At 53.6% G+C, this 16,384-nt stretch overlaps 4 protein-coding genes across 4 annotated transcripts; 2 read left to right on the plus strand and 2 right to left on the minus strand.

Moving 5' to 3' along the window:
• Positions 1–4: 4 nt before the first annotated feature.
• On the plus strand, positions 5–1,245 carry CSUI_007455 (hexokinase). The gene is made up of 3 exons (XM_068067600.1): positions 5–351; positions 559–772; positions 910–1,245. Exons 2-3 carry the CDS (start codon positions 665–667, stop codon positions 1,090–1,092), a joined length of 291 nt encoding a protein of 96 aa, XP_067920418.1. The 5' UTR covers positions 5–351; positions 559–664; the 3' UTR covers positions 1,093–1,245.
• Positions 1,246–1,538: 293 nt separating this feature from the next.
• Positions 1,539–4,249, minus strand: CSUI_007456 (uncharacterized protein; the record flags this gene model as incomplete). The annotated part of the gene is made up of 4 exons (XM_068067601.1): positions 1,539–1,715; positions 1,778–2,911; positions 3,503–3,670; positions 4,004–4,249. 4 exons carry the CDS (start codon positions 4,247–4,249, stop codon positions 1,539–1,541), a joined length of 1,725 nt encoding a protein of 574 aa, XP_067920419.1.
• A 1,001-nt stretch (positions 4,250–5,250) lies between these two features.
• CSUI_007457 (ppg3) lies at positions 5,251–11,770 on the plus strand. Its single transcript, XM_068067602.1, has 5 exons — positions 5,251–5,709; positions 6,404–7,550; positions 8,558–8,971; positions 9,933–10,285; positions 10,903–11,770. The coding sequence occupies exons 2-4, from the start codon at positions 6,451–6,453 to the stop codon at positions 10,036–10,038; spliced, it is 1,620 nt and encodes a 539-aa protein (XP_067920420.1). The 5' UTR covers positions 5,251–5,709; positions 6,404–6,450; the 3' UTR covers positions 10,039–10,285; positions 10,903–11,770.
• Positions 11,771–12,372: 602 nt separating this feature from the next.
• CSUI_007458 (uncharacterized protein) lies at positions 12,373–16,319 on the minus strand. The gene is made up of 4 exons (XM_068067603.1): positions 15,721–16,319; positions 15,068–15,120; positions 14,212–14,750; positions 12,373–13,575 (listed from the first exon to the last, which is right to left on the minus strand). The coding sequence occupies exons 1-4, from the start codon at positions 15,800–15,802 to the stop codon at positions 13,152–13,154; spliced, it is 1,098 nt and encodes a 365-aa protein (XP_067920421.1). The 5' UTR covers positions 15,803–16,319; the 3' UTR covers positions 12,373–13,151.
• Between the last annotated feature and the right edge of the window lie 65 nt (positions 16,320–16,384).

Raw genomic sequence — 16,384 nt, forward strand, 5'->3', positions numbered from 1 at the left:
GTAGCGAGTGTCTTTTCTTTCGATGACCATATGGTTCGCGCCAATAAATTTCGATACGTTCTTCGTCGGCGTCTTTGAAGGTGAGGAGGACGTCGTCACGTAGACCTGGCCTGACCTTGTCCGCTCTAAGAATGGAAGAGCCAAAGGGGACAACCATACCAAGTCTCCGGCTCCGCGTCGAGACCACTTGTGCTGTCAGGGTGGCGTGTTTGTCTTTGTTCAGGTCGACTCGAAAACCCACAACAAAGGCCATCAGCCCTTTGAGAAATTCATTTCCGGTTACTACATCGGAGAAATCGTGCGTGTGGCGGCCGTTCGGGTCTTCAAAGACAGAGCCCCTGCTAAGGCACAGTGAGTCCATGCTCATTTTCAGGCGCCGACGACCTGTCAGGCGACATCTCGACAGGCAGCTATCTAGCAGCAAAACAGGAACTACGTTCGCTACTTCTTTCCACACTTGTCGTTTTTGAGTACCTCCGAGAACAAGTGACGCGAGGGTTGCGAATCTCGTACGTAGGAACAAACACGAGAATTTGGCTGAGGGCGTCTTTTTCCCAGGGTCAGACATTCTCTACATGGTGAAACTGCTTCGCTGATCCTTGACGACGTCAGCAAGTCGAAGGAAAAGAGCATCAAAGCTATACACGAGTGCTGGGGAGTCACTATGGATGCGCGCGACGTAAAAGCCATGTGGGAGATCTGCAAGTTCGCCTTCGATCGTTCCGCGGCCTTTGCTGCGGCTGTGACAGCAGCATTGTGCGACAGGACAGGGGTGAGTACAGAGTGAGCCCGAGCAATTCAGTGTCTGCTATTACGTGTGCTTCTGATGGTCCGAGCGCTTGGGGGTCCCTTCCGTCTGCATGGGGGGTTCGAATGGGATGTCTCTGCCCAACTCCGATGCTTTTACAGAAACTCGACGAAGGTGTGACGGTTGGCATTGATGGAGCTCTCTACGTTAAGAACGAGTGGTACCGCGAACGCGTCCGCCACTACACGGATCTGGTTCTGGGAGAGCGCGCGAAGAATATCCATTTTGCTGTGACTGATGATGGCTCCGGAAAGGGCGCCGCTCTCATTGCCGCTGTGAACTGAGGGCTACTCCAACAATAGCCTTCGACGGCTACTCGCAGTCACCGTTTCCTTCTTTTGGTTCTTCCGAACGGTCCTGATTCCTGCTCAGTGCTGCGTCGTGGAGAATTGCTGGGCCTGACAGCACGCCAATCACACAGCGTAGGGGTCGGCACGGACTCCGGAGCTCATTTTTGCTGGAAGTTGGCGAATTCTTTCACTCGCTCTCGTGACGCATGGCAATCTGACTGCCCGCCCGGCACTGCGTCCATGACGGGCCAGTAGCTGGTTCAGCTTCTTGTGTCGTGGTCGCTGAGTACAGACTCGCAACTGATGAAGACGTGTCCGTCACACGGAATTCCTTAGGACCGAATGTCCGGCGGTCGTGCGTTGACTGTTCGAAATTCTGGTACATGTGCCGAAAAGTGTTTCTGCTTCGAGAAGGTATAAGCCCTCAAGCATTTGATTGCTTATAACCAGACAGCCTTCAGAAGAGCATCGCAGTCAAGAACAACACTGCACTGGGTACTCGATGGCTCGACTCTTTCGCAAACAGCGTTGTTTCCTTTAGGAGATGATAAGCTTCCAGCACTGAGGGCGTCAGAGGGGGGGTCTGACGGCACGTGGTCAGCTGTCTCGGGGCAATCCTGAGAACGCAGAAAACCCGACGTCACTCTTGACAGTGAGTCTTATTTGGAGGGGGGCTTACTGTTACAGTCCAGTGAAATGCCGGTGGCAGGTTGCAAACACCAGCTGAGGCTTTGGTGCTCAGTTCGGGCGTAGTTCGAGGTGAGTTCCCGCCATGTTCGTTCTCCAGCCAACCCTTGCTGTCATCCGAGCACTCGGTTCCAGATTGGAGATTTTTGTTACGCTTTCTTTCCGGACTGATTCCCGGTAGAACAGCAGTACCGCGGGGTCGAAGAGCCAGTGGCAACGCGTGGTTGAGGTTCCTTCCCGTGTCGTCGGGCTCCGCGCTGACACCGCCATCTGCATCGGACTTCGTAGAGAAAGATCTGGTACCGTCTTGCTGCAGTTCCAGCCGAATGCCCGAAGCAGTGGCCTCGCTGTCTGTATCATCCCTCGAACAACTAGACAAAGGGCCTAGTCCGGTCTGGTGCGTCATCTCTGTGTTTTTGTCTGCGACAAGGGATTCCGGAAATTTCTCAGCCGGAGGCACCTCAGCTTTCGCGGCAAGACCTGTCACGAGGGGCGTGTTTTGCTCCCCGATTCTGGGTGCGACTACACACTCTGGCAGCGCAGCTAGACCCGCCGGGGTCAATGACGAACTGAAGGCTGAAGCTGCGGTCTCGTCAGCAGGTAGCACGGCCGTTGTAACGGAGTCTGCTACGTCCGTGCAGTCCGTGCCCACCCTAGCGAAAGAGTCATATACGGGAAGAGCCCGTGAAGGAACCCCGAGAGTCGTGAAGTCTTTAGCACTCTGTTGCTTCGGTCGTTCAGTCACGGCGTCGCTCACTTCGTGGTCTGGAGACGGGCCGCGTTGAGTCTTCTCCGGGGAGCGGCAGTCCTTTACGCCTTCCACCGCTCGTGTGTTCTGTAGGCGCGGAGTCTTTTGGGCGACGGCAGGTGGTCTCGCCAGTGCAGCGTCCGACGCTTCGGTGTTTTCTTCAATGGTGTTTTCGCTTGACTCCGTCTCCGCTTGATGGCTCTTGAGACCGTCCTGTGTATTCATTTGAAAACGATGCAGACCTGCACGAAATGCGTGCACTCCAAGCTGTTGACCAGGAACTGTTAAATCAGTGTCCGTCTTCCGGCGTTTCCTATCCCCAGCTCCCAACGCTTTCCATAGCTGGGGTTCCCTCAGTGAGGAACCGAAAGATCGGCACTGCAGACATTCCGGAGTGACGGCTCTGCAAGAATCTATCCCTGGGGAGTCCGACTGGGATCGGTCCTTGCTCGCTGGCTGGTCAGAGCCGGTGGTCTTCTCCAATGTCTGCTTGTGACGTGGCACTTTGTCCCGGTATACTGGAGCTTCAGATGGGCCTACATTGGCTTCCCCCTCAAAACGCTCTTTCGAGTCCTGGCAGACGTTGATTCACCCTCCTGTTGCCAGTAGTCTGAACAAAAACTCACCAAATATGCCACAAGCGCTTTCCTGAGACGCCTATGTCATCCCAACCGCCGTCCACAGATACGCTGCAGCTTACTTCTCCTGCTCCACCGCTTGCAGACAAGCCACTACACTGTCTCGAGATTCCTGAGTATGGATTTGCCTAATGTATCCTCAAGCACGGTCACCGGGAAAACCCCTACAGTTAGGTCCAGGATTCTTCGCGATGCGTGTGAGAGCTGCTTTTCTAAGTGAGCCTCCTTCTCCTTAAGAATAACAACATCTTGCCGAGCCTTCGATAGTAGGCCAAGTGCCTGAGTGGAGCAGCTGTGTACGGGAGGGGTGAATCCTTCTGGGGCCTCGTACCGTCTCCAGCTCGGTCTTGAGTTGTGCTGTGTGGACCGCGAGCTCTGATGCATGGCCTCTGGTGTCCGCCTCGGCAATGCGTAGCAGGTCTAGCTCTTTTTCCATCTCTGCCTGCTTCCTCTTGACTTCAAGTCTCTCCTTCTGCATTTCTGTCGGAGACAACACTTCCTGGTCCGCCGAAGATGCAGAGACAACGTTAAATACGCACCCACAATAGTCCGTCTTAGATTGCCAAATTTCTTCACTGCTTGTTCGTGCAGCCCGACATACTCATTCAGTAGTTGCTGGGACGGGCTTTCGAGCCCCTTGTCTTGACGTCCTTTAGTCTGACCCCGGCACGCCTCGAGTTCCTGCTTCAGATGGTAATTGCTGATCTCGGACTCCTTGAGGTTGTCCTGTGTGACGACAAGGAGAGTCGTGAGGTTTTCCTTGAGCAACTGACACGCAGCGAGGTGTGATTCCCTATTAAGATTTCTTCCAGGAGCATCCTGCAAGCCGTACCTTCAGTTCTTCGACTTCTTTACTGAGCACGCGAACCTGTTTTTCGGCGAGCGCTGAAGAGCCCGGGACTGCAACGCTGGCACAACTGTCGATCTCGAGCTGCTTGGCTCTAAGCTCTGCCTTCAGTGTATTTATTTCAGAAAGCAAGTGCGCACATTCGCTCTTTCGGGTTTTCTCCACGACCCGTAGCCTCCGGATCTCGTCGACAACCTCTAAAATGAGCCCCTTATACCTTGTGATGCTCATGACATCCAGACTACCCTTGCTGTCAGACATCTCCTTCACCAGCATACTTCGACTGGAACGGCGGATCCTGTTTACAATAGTGAGTCGCTGACTCGTTAGGACTCACGTTTATTCCTAGGCTGTCCAAGGGGAGAGCGCTCCGGTGCTCTTGTAGCTTGAACCTCACCTCTTCAACAGTGTACGTGCAGTTGGCGGCTCGGCGTACACCGCGCCGGAGCGCCACGTGCAGAATAGCACACTGTTGCTGGCAGTGCACTAGCATGTACGCCTTTTTGAACGTGGAACGGGGACACTAAACAGGATACAACATTGCGGTGGCACTGCAAGTAGGGAGGCACTTACTGTCACAGCCACGTTGGGGGCCGTGCTGCCCACTATTGTTTGCTGCAGCTCCCTTTTCGCTTGCTCGGCCCCGCAGACTCGCGGCGCCCTCACTTGCCCACTCGAACCTGGCAGCGAAGGTAACCACCGCCCCCACAGTGTGCTGCTGCGTTGTGTCCGCTTTAGCTAGCTGTTAAGATTTACCCGACAGGGACTTCTGGGGGATAGCAGCGCCGTTGCCGCGCGGTTGACGTTGGGGGACCGTTCTCGGATCCAGGCTGCGTCGAGGACTTGCGGCGTGCGGAGAAGGCGATGAAAGTTCGGGTTGTTCGGCAGTGCTCGCTGTCCCGGGCACAGCAAGGACGCTAAGACAGATTGTGATAGGCTTAGGAGGCTTTATATTTCATGCCGCTACACGAGGCATGCTTCTGTACGCAGCTGTATTCCCACATCACACCCGATTTCAATTTGCATGGTGGACGAGCAAAACTTGCCGCCGTCAGCGAATCCGAGTGCGCCCTGCTGCTTTTTGGCATGCCGTGACAATCGGTTACAAGCGAAACCGACTCACTGGGCTGCAACATGGGGCTCGAACGAGGTGACTGCGTAGCCTGTCTCGTATTCGTTGAAGTGGAGTCGGATGATATAGGATCGCACTGCGGGCGCCCCGAAAAACACGACTGACGTACCTCACATATCGCGACGTTTCGCAGCGGTGCGCAGCGCGTAGCAGGCGGGCCGGCGGTCACCTCCCTTGATAGAAAAGCATGTGACGGAAGCTGTTAGCCAGCGACACGTTTGCTGTAAGTACTTGCTGCCTCATAGGGCTCTTCTATTTCACTGAAACAAAGCGCTAAGGAGCGTCGTTAGGGTTGCCGTCCCGGGGTGCCCAGGTGGCGCTGAACATACTAAGCAGGGGAGTTTATCTTCTGCTTTTCCAACGAGTGTGTTATTGATTTAGTTCACTGCTGGTGCTGCTGACCAAACACGACGCTCGGAAGTTCCACCACGCCTGAGGTAACCACTTCTTAGGGCGCTGCCCGTAAAAGTAGCAATCGCCCTTTCCGGCGCGTTCAACTGAGACTCTTGTGAAGAGTGGGCACGGTGGTTCTCTTTCGGCTGGGCTCAAGCCCGCATCGGTGAGCCATTCGCTATTCGTCGTCCCGACATGTGGCATCTTCACAGTTGCTGGCGGCACCAGTTCATCGTCGTTGCTGCGCCGAAGGGGCCTTCACGTGCATGAAGGGGGGACTAGTGCGTGGTGTCCTTGTCTTTCGTGACTGGAGGACTCATCTTCCGTGACACCCTTGTGCGGCTGGCTGCCTTCAATCAGATTGTCGTGTCCCCACCTAGTCGGGCTTTTCTGAGTTGTATGGTTTACTCGCCACAAGTAGGCGACCGAGGGGCGTTCGAGGCTACGACGTGGCTGTACGCCGCAGCTATGTTACGTGGCGCAGCTTTTTATATCCCCCACTTCTGTTGTCTTGATAGGAACGTTTAGGCGGTTTGCAGTACACAGCTGGCGTCGTCAGACTGCAGGGAGTATCTCTCTTCCTCTCCGGAAGTGTTGTGCCCGAGTCTGGCGTGAGGACCCTTCCTCCCCGTGTGTTCTACTCGTACAAGAGAGTGGCCGTCAGTGTGTCTTCGCGAATTTTCTCGATACGCAACTCGTGAGACATAGAGCACCGGCCAAGCTTTCTTCCGGAGCTTCTTCCCTTCGGCAGAAGTAACGCCCGCACACGATCTTTCGCTGAAGTGCTGCCGCCTCAGCTTTTCAAGCAGTGTTCCTTAGCACGGCAGAATTTTTTCCGCTACTGTTGCTTTTCTGAGCAGCCCACCTTCGCTTTGAGCTCGTCCTCCCTTTTGTTTCCGAGACAAAGATGTCGGGACCGCCCCCGCCTTCCAGTCATAACTCCTACACGCAGCGGCATACTCCTCAAGGCTGGGCAGTTGTGCAGACACCGGAAGATTCTCGAGAGGGTCCGTCTCTGGGGGTCAATTCCCCGGGCCCCTCCATTTGCCCAATATTCTCTTCTTCGACTCCCGTCACAGCTTTCCCCCACCCTTTTTGTTCCGAACATTTCCTTTCCGGGCTGGGTGACTCCCATCGTAATGCTAGTGTATCCTCATTCGGTCGTCATGACTCAGCTGGGTCGGGCCTTTCTCAGAACTCCGGTCAAGGCGATAGTGCCCCCTCTGTAGCCAGCAGTGTTGGATCAGGCGGCGGCCGCAAAGTCAGTCGGCCTTTGGGCGCCTTACGAACTTCAACGTCGGTTCCGAATTTTTTCCAGTCAAAAAGAGTGTCCCTCTTGAAAAAGAAGACATTGAGCTCTGGCGAACGTCTCTCACGAGAAGGCGCTTTCTGGGGTGGTGATTTGTTTGAGACTGAAGAGGATTCAGCGCAAACTCCGTGCTCTCCACGTACCTCTGGCCTTCTATCAGCAGCGACTCTGAACCGATCAACGTCGCACTCTAGCGGGCTTCCCTCAGCTGTTTGTGCCTTACCCGGGAACTCCGCAAAAGGGGGGAGTGGGAGTTTGCAACGAGGCCCCTCGCCTAGCAGTACTCCTCTAACCCAGTCTGCACCAGCCAGCTCATCTAGTTCTTGGAAATCGTCCTTCTTTTCCAGGAAGCAGAGTGGGAAGCTTGTGGGGCTGGGAGGGGAGCTGGGTGGGAGTTGTCCAGATCTGGTAGCTCTTGAGGCTGCCGCTTCGCCGCTAGGTGGATCGAGAACTGAGTCCGAGGCTCATACGCCATCGTCTATTGAAAAAGACCTGACTTCTTTTCCCGATAGCGTTTCCACGGAGGAGAGTTATCCGGCGGTCACTCTGGCGGGACTTGTACCTCCGACTGGACTTTCCTATGAAGGGGGTATGGGAATGAGGTCACGGTTCAGCCAGGTGAAGAGCTATCCTAGCTTCAGCTCATTTCAGCAGTCCGGATTCACGACCACGTCTCCTCCTCCCAGCCTTTCCCGCATGTAAGTTCCGTCAGCTTAGCTTCTGAAAGACTCTCAAAAGAGTCACTCACTGCGATATACATGTGCATGTGTACATGCCCATGTCCATGTAAGTGGCTGCTCCCGTAACGAACTCCAAGTTCCTGCACCCACGGGTGGCGTACACGTGTCCTTTAGGATACGTCGACTTGCTGTTTCACGAAGCGTCTTCAAGAGTAAGGCATGAAAGCCAGTTCTGGTGGCTTGTGTATGCCTACGAGGATCCGGGACCCGGGGGGGCCGAACCTGTCGCAGTCTCACGTTGAAGTGGTTGGCTGCTGAAGAGCACAGGACGTGGGCGCCGTTGGGGCGGGTGTTCGGAAGTGATTGAGATCTCCGCGTTTTCCCGCGGTCCTGGAGGACTTTCGGAGGCGACTTGCAGCTCGTGGACGGTACCCTGATAACTCGTGTGTATCTTCAGCTTCGGCAGGCCTTGTATCGTACAAGGTCACGTTGCGGTGCAGCGGTGGCGTAGATGTGACGTGTAATTCACTCTCCAGTCCCGAAGAGTGGTAAAAAAATTGCACAGACGGGCGGTAGACGCACCGGAGGTACATTGTATCCAAGTCTGCACAAAGCACTCAAGGTGACTCTTAGGCGCTACAGGAAAGGGTGACAGTTGCGGGGCCGAAAGACCCACAGATCAGGGACTCCTTCTGACGACTTGTCCACACCGGAAGTGATGCATCGCCATTATTTCTCTATGTTACGGAGTTCATGCAACTCGTGGCGTGTTCTCTTGTTTCCAGCAACCTTACAACACAAACAGCTAGCGAGGTTGTCCAGCTCAGCTTTAGGTCCTTCTGGCATCTGCCTGAAAATACTTTCTCTCTCTGTGTCCGAGGAAGGGTCTACGACAGAACAGTCAGGTGACTCGGAGACTTTTCTCTGATTCCCTTTCCCTGGATACTGTTCCTCCTCTTCCTGTCAGTTTCAGCAATGACGTCACAGTTCTTTTTGTCCGCGGGCTGTCGTGCGTTTGCATGTAGTCAAGCCTCGGAGCTCGAGCAAAGCCCCTTAGCACAGTACCCCGGCAAAGTTGAACTTCCATCATCTATGTGGGCGCATCGCCCCTCGCGCGGCCGTGTCTCTCGGTCATCCGAATCTCAGGCATCTGCATCTCTCTCCTCGAAAGCGCCCGCCCCGTGGACTCCACCTCAGAAACACAACGCGCCGTTCTCGGGGTTGTCTCGCCGTCTGTCTATCCGGAAACTCCGGCCTGCTGCTTCTTCCCCCCGGGGAGTGAGCAGCGGGAGCGGGGAAGGTGTAGGCGGCGGAGGTGTTTTGAGACAAGACAGCAATGAGTCGGACTATGGAAACTTCGACAAAAATGCACTGAGAGTTGGAGACATCTCAGCAGTACCTGAAGAAGTACCTGCTCAGGTCGATTCCGCGTATTCCAAGTACGTACACCCATGGTGAAGTCCACTAGGTTGGTACGCGGGAGATATCACAATACAGGGGCTGTGTGCCAGTTTCTCTGTGACAGGACTTTTCCGGAGGTATTATTCAGTACTTTGGATCAGCGAAAACCCCGCAAACCCTGAACCCGTAGCACAAAACGCGCACGATCGTGACCGTTCTCAAACTATTACTAGTAGAATCGTAGTCATAGCCACTCTCGCTTGCCTCCGGTGTGTGTTGATACGTGCTGCTTACGCGTGCATCTGGACGGAGCTCTAGGAATATATGTCAGTCAGTTTCGTCCGCACATGTGTTTTGGTTAACTGCCTATCAAAGGCCATAGCTATCCTACCTCTCAAGTCGTGTCGGAAATGTCGTAAATGGTACACACGTAGTCGCCTACTATACTACTCACAATGCGTAAACGGTGTCTTCTTGGGACTTATCCGCTTGTACGTAAGATCAAGTGTTAAGCCTCCTGCGCATGCGAGATCTTGAGCTGCTTTTTGCTTTGGGGTCGGGGGTACGTACTATTTGTGCCTGAATGTAACCTATCGGTGAGCACGGACGTGTGGGGATCGTCTATAGTGTTCTTGGTCAGGTTTGAAGGCGCTGCCGTTCTCGCAGCTTCCTTCTTTGATAGTACGTAGTATCAGTGTCCTGTTTTGCAGAGGGCACGAGGAAGATAGTTGAGTGTGAGGCTAACCTCTCGGCTGGGGTTCAGTCCTCATGTTTTCTTCCAAGAAGGCAGAAGTGTTACGTAGAGACGCAAATACAAGGTTGTGTACCTCTGAGAAGGCTGGTCATGGGGGAACTTTTTGTGGGTTTATCGTATAATTCGACACACCGGAGTTAGGGACGGAAAGTGTTTTCTTTTGCAAGCGCTAATTTGTAACATCATAGGTGTCGGGGAAAGGTTTCTTCGATGTCTCCTTTGAATGTGTGTGCGTTTTTCTTCAGCTCTACAGGAGGATCCGATGTGTCTAGTGATGGAGAATCTACATCAAAGCTCGCAGATATTCCTGCGCCGTCATTCCATGTTGCTCCTCGTGGCGCGTCACCGTAGCTGCCGCTTTTTCGGAACTTGCAGTTCGATTAGCCACGTCGACGTCGTTTTCTGCACAAACCGTGTTGACCTGAAGTGTAACATCTTGAAGAGTCTTTTGTGTCTCGACTCCCCTTCACAAGCCCGTAGTTGACCAGTCTCACTCTCTTCTTCGTCGGGTGTTTCGGATCTTCTGTCAGTCCGAGAAGAAAAATTTCAACTGGCGGACTCTCGAGAAATGGCAGAAGAAGATTCTAAAGCACTCAAGGTGTGCCAGTGTCAAGGAGATGGCGTGTGTTGAATCGTAACTTTTTCTCCACTTTTTGTATCTACACGTAGGTAGCCCTTCTGACTGCTCCACTGTAGGCGCAATCGCCCCGGGATGGACATCAACGTAGCGATCATGTCGCGCTTCCTATCAGCGTTTGCTTCTCTTTTTAGCGTGTGGGGGTCGCAGTTGTAGTATCCCCCCTTTTCCTGGTCGTTGGAGGCGGTGTACCCTCAGCGACATAGAGGGAGCAAAGCTGGAGCAGGGCAGTCTAAACGGAGGGGCGCTCTGTACAAGACTCAGGGATGTGCAGTCTGGGTATTCCTATTCCTTAAGACGACGTGAGGGGGGGAGGCACTCCGGGTGCAGCAGATAGGATATGGCGGCGCCGGTGGTGAGGGTGTTCTCACCTGACTGCCGGCTTCTCTCGAACACTTCTCTGCCCGCTCATATTCTCTCGTCCGAACACGAAGAGCAGTGGGGAGTCTCCCGTTGTATTCTCAACTTGGTATTAAATAGGTTTTTTCTGTGCTCGTTCAATGGCTTTAGGACTCTAGAATCGTTTTGTTCTTTCTTGTGTGATACCCTCTTCGCCTCCTCTCTCTGTATCTTCCCAGCTGCATGTGGCGGGTACTGCGGCGTCAGCCACGAATCAAGGTAAAGGGGTTGTTTGTCCGAAGAATTGAGACATAGGACGAACACAGGAGCGGTGCGTATTGCAGAATCCTGCAGTGGTTGGATCCAGATTGTAAGTGAGTACGATGAACGAGAGCGTGCGCTTGAACAGATCAAGTGTGGTCTGTATGTGTCCAGAATCAACAAGATATCCCTTCCACGTCCAAAGCACGTCAAACTGGAGCCTGTAAAGCACGCGGTATGAGGACAGGTAGGCGAGGACCGAGATGTGAGTGCTCTTGTGAGCATCAACGGAAAGCGTCAGTCACTCCGTTGTCGATTTGAGAACTGAATCGGTACTGTACGTGGCCGACTGATAACAGGGTCAGGAAGACCCTGTACTGGCTGTAGAACGCGTTTTGTCGGCCCAGATTCCCAAAAGAGACGCCTTTTTCGTTCCACTCGACGTCAAAGGCGTAGCGTCTCAGAGGAGCGAATGCCGTGGACGGGCTCAGAGCAAATCCACTTTTGGGAAGGTATCAGTTCCTGAGCCGTGATAGCAGTTCAAAGGAGCCAGACTGTGTATCGACTTCTCCGTAGAAATACAGTCTGCCGGACAAGAATAGTCTTAAAGTTTGTCGCACCAAAGGAGTGCCGCAGTGAAGTCCAACTCTTCTTCATGGTGGGCGCCCTTCTCTCTGCTTCGAGTGCTGGGTGTACTTCCTACAACCCGAAAACGCCACGTCTTTCGTAACACAGCAGGGCTTGCCAGGCTGTCAGGAAGACCGCGCTGTAATCGAAGGCTGGGGTCTATACGGCACGCGAACGAACGCGTCACGGAAGACAGCAGACGTTTGACATCACCGGCCATGACTTCTGATAGAGTTTAGCATTCTTCTGTGATCCTACACACCGCGAAGGGGCCAAGCGCAGAGGGTTGCTCTCTCCTGGGGATTGCCCCCGCCCCATCACAGAACAGCGGAGTAGGACACGCACGTGAAGCGAAGAATGTTCCCACTCGACAGGCCGCCCGCTACGGGCATGCTTCTGCTCGTACAGTGCGAGGAGCTGGAGTGGTACTCTGCGGAGGTGCAGGATAGTACTTTCCTCATCTAGACAACCTAATTGCCACCTACCCGGGAAACAAGAGAACCCTGGTCTTTGCCGACCCCACGTCGGACGTTGCTTTGCAGGGTAGACCCCGAGGCAGGGTTCGCCCGCTTGCTTCGGGTGCCGTGAATACGGCCTCAGGAGCTCACACCGACTGCGACGCTATTCACGACGGGAGAAACGGCGTAGCCTTTCACAAAGGGTCTGCTCCGAGAAGCAGTCCCTGCGCGTATTCTTTTGGCTTTCACGATGGTAACAAGCCATGGCCCTGTGTCAAGGCAAGAACGATTACTCCTCGTCTAAGATCGACATTATGTCACCGGAGTTGACAGTAAATACAGCAGGCACGGCAAGGGACCTTTAACCGGGAAAGTAGACCTCCTCACTGCTACCGCACGGAACTGGCGGGCGCCGATGAAGAAACCGGCGCCGATCAGTGCCAGACCCCCTCGTCCACTCTTGTTATACAAATAGCAATTCTCCCTGTCGAAAGAAGACTTTTCCGAAGCGTGACCCTCCGGGCCGCCCACTCTGGTGACCACGATCGCGTTCCAAGATGCGTGCGTGAGAAAACCGCCGATTATACCCCGCAGGGGTAGAGGACATTGGGGGATATGAATGTTTCCACATATGAGCCTCCTTTGTCGTGAGGATAAGTTCCACCAGAGCCATTAATGAAGTAGTGAGACCACCTACACGTATCCTACCAGAAAGGCTTACACACTTTCTTTCAGGGACACGACCAGGATGTGGGCTCCTCTCTCAGAGACAAGTCTGCCCTTTCCTCATTCTTGCGAACTGCCTGGTCCTTCCTAAGGTAGGTGAGCGGGACGGGGATGGATGTGGCTTTGGACAGCCAGCGAGATCACCCGGCCACTGGCAAACTGTCTTCACCCTGCTCGTCACGTAAAAGAATCGATGGTNNTGCTCCTTCTGGCTAGACTTTAACTTGTTCAGCCAGCCCGGGATCACAGATCAAGACTGTATTCTTGGTTACCCGACAGCGGCAGCAGCAGCCCGCATCAGCCGGGGCAAATGGGCGGAGGCTATACGCAGGACTGGAGGCCGGAGCGAGGTGACTACGCACGATCCTGCTGGGCCACTGTGGGATGAGACACGTGGCGGAATCATCTGATTGCTCTTATACACCCCACAGCACGTGTCCTTCGGCGCTTGGCGGGGAGACAGAGGCACCTCGGATGATTTCCTCTCCGTCGCTGTCTTCATCAACAAGACGACGGTCTCCTGACTTGGGATCTCTCCAGCGTACTTCTGCTTCTCTGGCGAAGACGAGAGAAGACGTCGAAGAACGAAGTTCGTCCTCGTCGTCACTATCTTCAACAGCTTCCAGAGGGCCGGTGTAGGGCTTCGGGGGAGGTGGATGCGGCACATCAGGAACGTGGCTAGCTGAGTAGAAAGGAAGGGGAGGGTCCAGGCGGGGAGGCGGTTTGGTATTTGGCTCCGGCCCGTCTCTGTCGAAGGCCTCGAAAGCAGGGTGGGATGCTGGGACGAGAGGACTGAAGTGACCAGTTGTCGGATCATAAACCATGCCTTTCGAAGGAGTCCTGAGAAGAAAAAAGCGAGTGCATGGCAATGTAGAGAGGCACGAATGACAACAGAAGCAACGGCGTTCTTGCTCACGGCAAACTGCTTGTCGTGTAATTGGAGGTCTGTACCAATGTCGACTCTCGCGAAGAGTACTGACAGGGAACAAACACCACAGCGGAGACGAGCAAGAGAAGGGTTCACTGACGCAGAAAGAGTGACAGACAAACTCCCCCCTTCACGTAGAGCAAAGGAGAAGACTTGATACCGGCTAAGATCACTCTCGCAGCGTGTAGGCAGGAGGGCCTGAAATGACGCCTACCAGCCCCAGTTGACGGCACGCCGCCGCGCGGGAGCGAAAGCCAACGACGTTTTTCCACGTGCTCGGGAGGAAATATCTTATGTATACATATATGTATTGTATCTAAGCACATATGTTGACACACATTAACAAACAAACTTTCACAGTTTTGGAACCATAGGGACGCTTCCCTTCGTATGTCTCCACCCGTCCATCGAACTTTCTCCCCAAAATACCGTGCGCGAAACTTCCGCGTACGACGACCATCACTCCACCCCAACTTCCGGCTAGCTCCGTACACCGTCATGACTGTACAGGGCAACCAATGCAACAACGAGGAGAATCACTCGTGCACCTGACGCACATGGAACCATGTGCAAGATCGTGTACATGACTGTGTGTGCTGCTGAAGGCAAGTTCTTTTTGTTGTGCCCACTTGTTTTTCCGCGCTTGTCTCCGTAAAACAGAGAACAAAGGTTTATCCGTCTTGACTTCTCCTTTGAATGATGCAAGCATTCCATCCATTTGAACGACATGAGCATGAAACCCGGAGCATCTCCATGCACATAGGCATCGTTTCAGTTCTTTAGCACATGATCCCAGACACCGGGAGCTACAGAAGCCTCCTTGGTGTTGAAAATCCAGGACATGCCGATGTCTTGTTAAGAGAGCCCTGGACACAATTCCACCTGCGCTTCTTCTCCGGCCTGCGCAAGGTCTCTGAAAAAGTGTCAGCGGAGTTTGAGGGGTTTGGCATGCTTCCCGATGAGCTTTCAGCGACAGGCTTTCTTGGACTTTCTCATGGCCTTCAAGCTTCGCTAATGCTGCCATCAGTAGGGCCCGACCCCCATTACGCCAGTCGGTCGGATACCGTGGTATCAAGGCAGTAGGGACCTAGGCGACATGGAAAAATCAGTGACGGCATACACCAATCCAATTGTTTCCTCACAAGAAGGAGACATCTCTATGTATCTCGCTCTACATGAACCGTACAACGCCCCTTACTCTGCATGCCCTATAAAGCATATATATATATATATACTGTACAACGCGCCACCGTTCAGCTGGTCTGTATCCACACTGTATGAACTCCGTATGTATGAGGATCGATGCATTTGAATGCTGGCCCCAGGTACGACGATCAAAAAGAACAGGGCATTAGGAGCGAGTGCCACAGGCGACCTCCTCAAATAGTATGAGTATATTCTTACCTTAGTTGTAGGATAGACAGGATCGTAGAGAACTTTCTTATGCCAGTGGTTGCCTATGAACGGACAAACAGGCAACATTTATACGGATGTAGGAAATCCAATAAGCGAAGACGTAGAGATACGAAAAGGGAGAAAGGCAAATCTCGGCCGAAAAGAAAGACGACTGGAGCTTTCCTAGACTTTCCGAGCTGATCTCAGCCTCTGTGTCTCCTTTCAGGAAAGCGCGTCCACCGCCGTTTGTGTGGCGGAAAAGACTCATGCGATACTACTGCGCACGTACCCAATTGAAAAAAAAGCACGTGACGCAGACGGGCATACTCCAGTATCCCCCCGTATGCTAGGAAGTTGCTTAGAGTGTCTACCCTCGCACACTCCACTAAGCGCTTGCGATGAATGCGGGGCCTTCTCAGGCACTGTACTGTGAACCACGACACGAGTTGAGACAATCTCCATGAAGGAAACAGTGCCGAAAACAGACGTTCTCCAGTCTCGCTATTGGCCTTCTCGTGTATAGCTAAAGCACAGGGCCTACAAGGATAGGCCCTACAGGAGAGTATACACGGAACATCTCCGAGCTCACCAGGTATATACACATTCGCAGGACGTCCCCACAGAACTACATGGATGCATAATCAAGTGGGTGTCCCGTTTACCTCGAAAACCAGTGGGCTTTCTTCCAATCGGAGGAGCGGGGGGCGCCGCCTTGAAAATTTTGAATGGAGCCGGAGATGTCATCTCTTCAGGCTCCTTATCTCTCTTTTTTGGATCGTTCCTACGTCTGTCCCGCGTCCTTCGTCAGTCCATATGGACACAGAAGTCATCCTGTGTGTGCTGCACACCGCTCAACTTCCGAGACATCGACCGGATCGTGTGACGGCCGCAGACTGCTCGGCGGAAGTACGACTAACACTCCGTGTGTCGTACTTTCTCTTGAAAAGTGGGTTGGACCAAACGACCTGGCCGATACGCATCGGGCAATCCGCTCCGAAAGTACAGCAGAAATGGGTGCTCAAGCTGTCAAGCTGTCAGTCCATAACGTTGTATACTCCAAAAAGATGCAAGTTCAGCCGTAGAGATTCACGTCTAACGTCTCGATGAACTCTTGTAGCTTGGCTTGGAGAGACACCAACTGGCGAACGAAGCCACGTGAAGCCTAAACGAGGAGCTAGCGTCACTGTAGCCTGCCAGCCGTCGAAGCCGGAGTGATAACAGTAGTGAACTGCGCACGCTCTGACAAAGAAGACCGTGGCAGAAGTCGGAGAACAACAGAGGTATCAAAACCGACAGTCCCGCTCGGGGCCTGTTTTCACCGGTTGC

This window comes from Cystoisospora suis, assembly GCF_002600585.1.
Source record: "Cystoisospora suis strain Wien I chromosome Unknown contig_3942, whole genome shotgun sequence".
NCBI lineage: Eukaryota > Apicomplexa > Conoidasida > Eucoccidiorida > Sarcocystidae > Cystoisospora > Cystoisospora suis.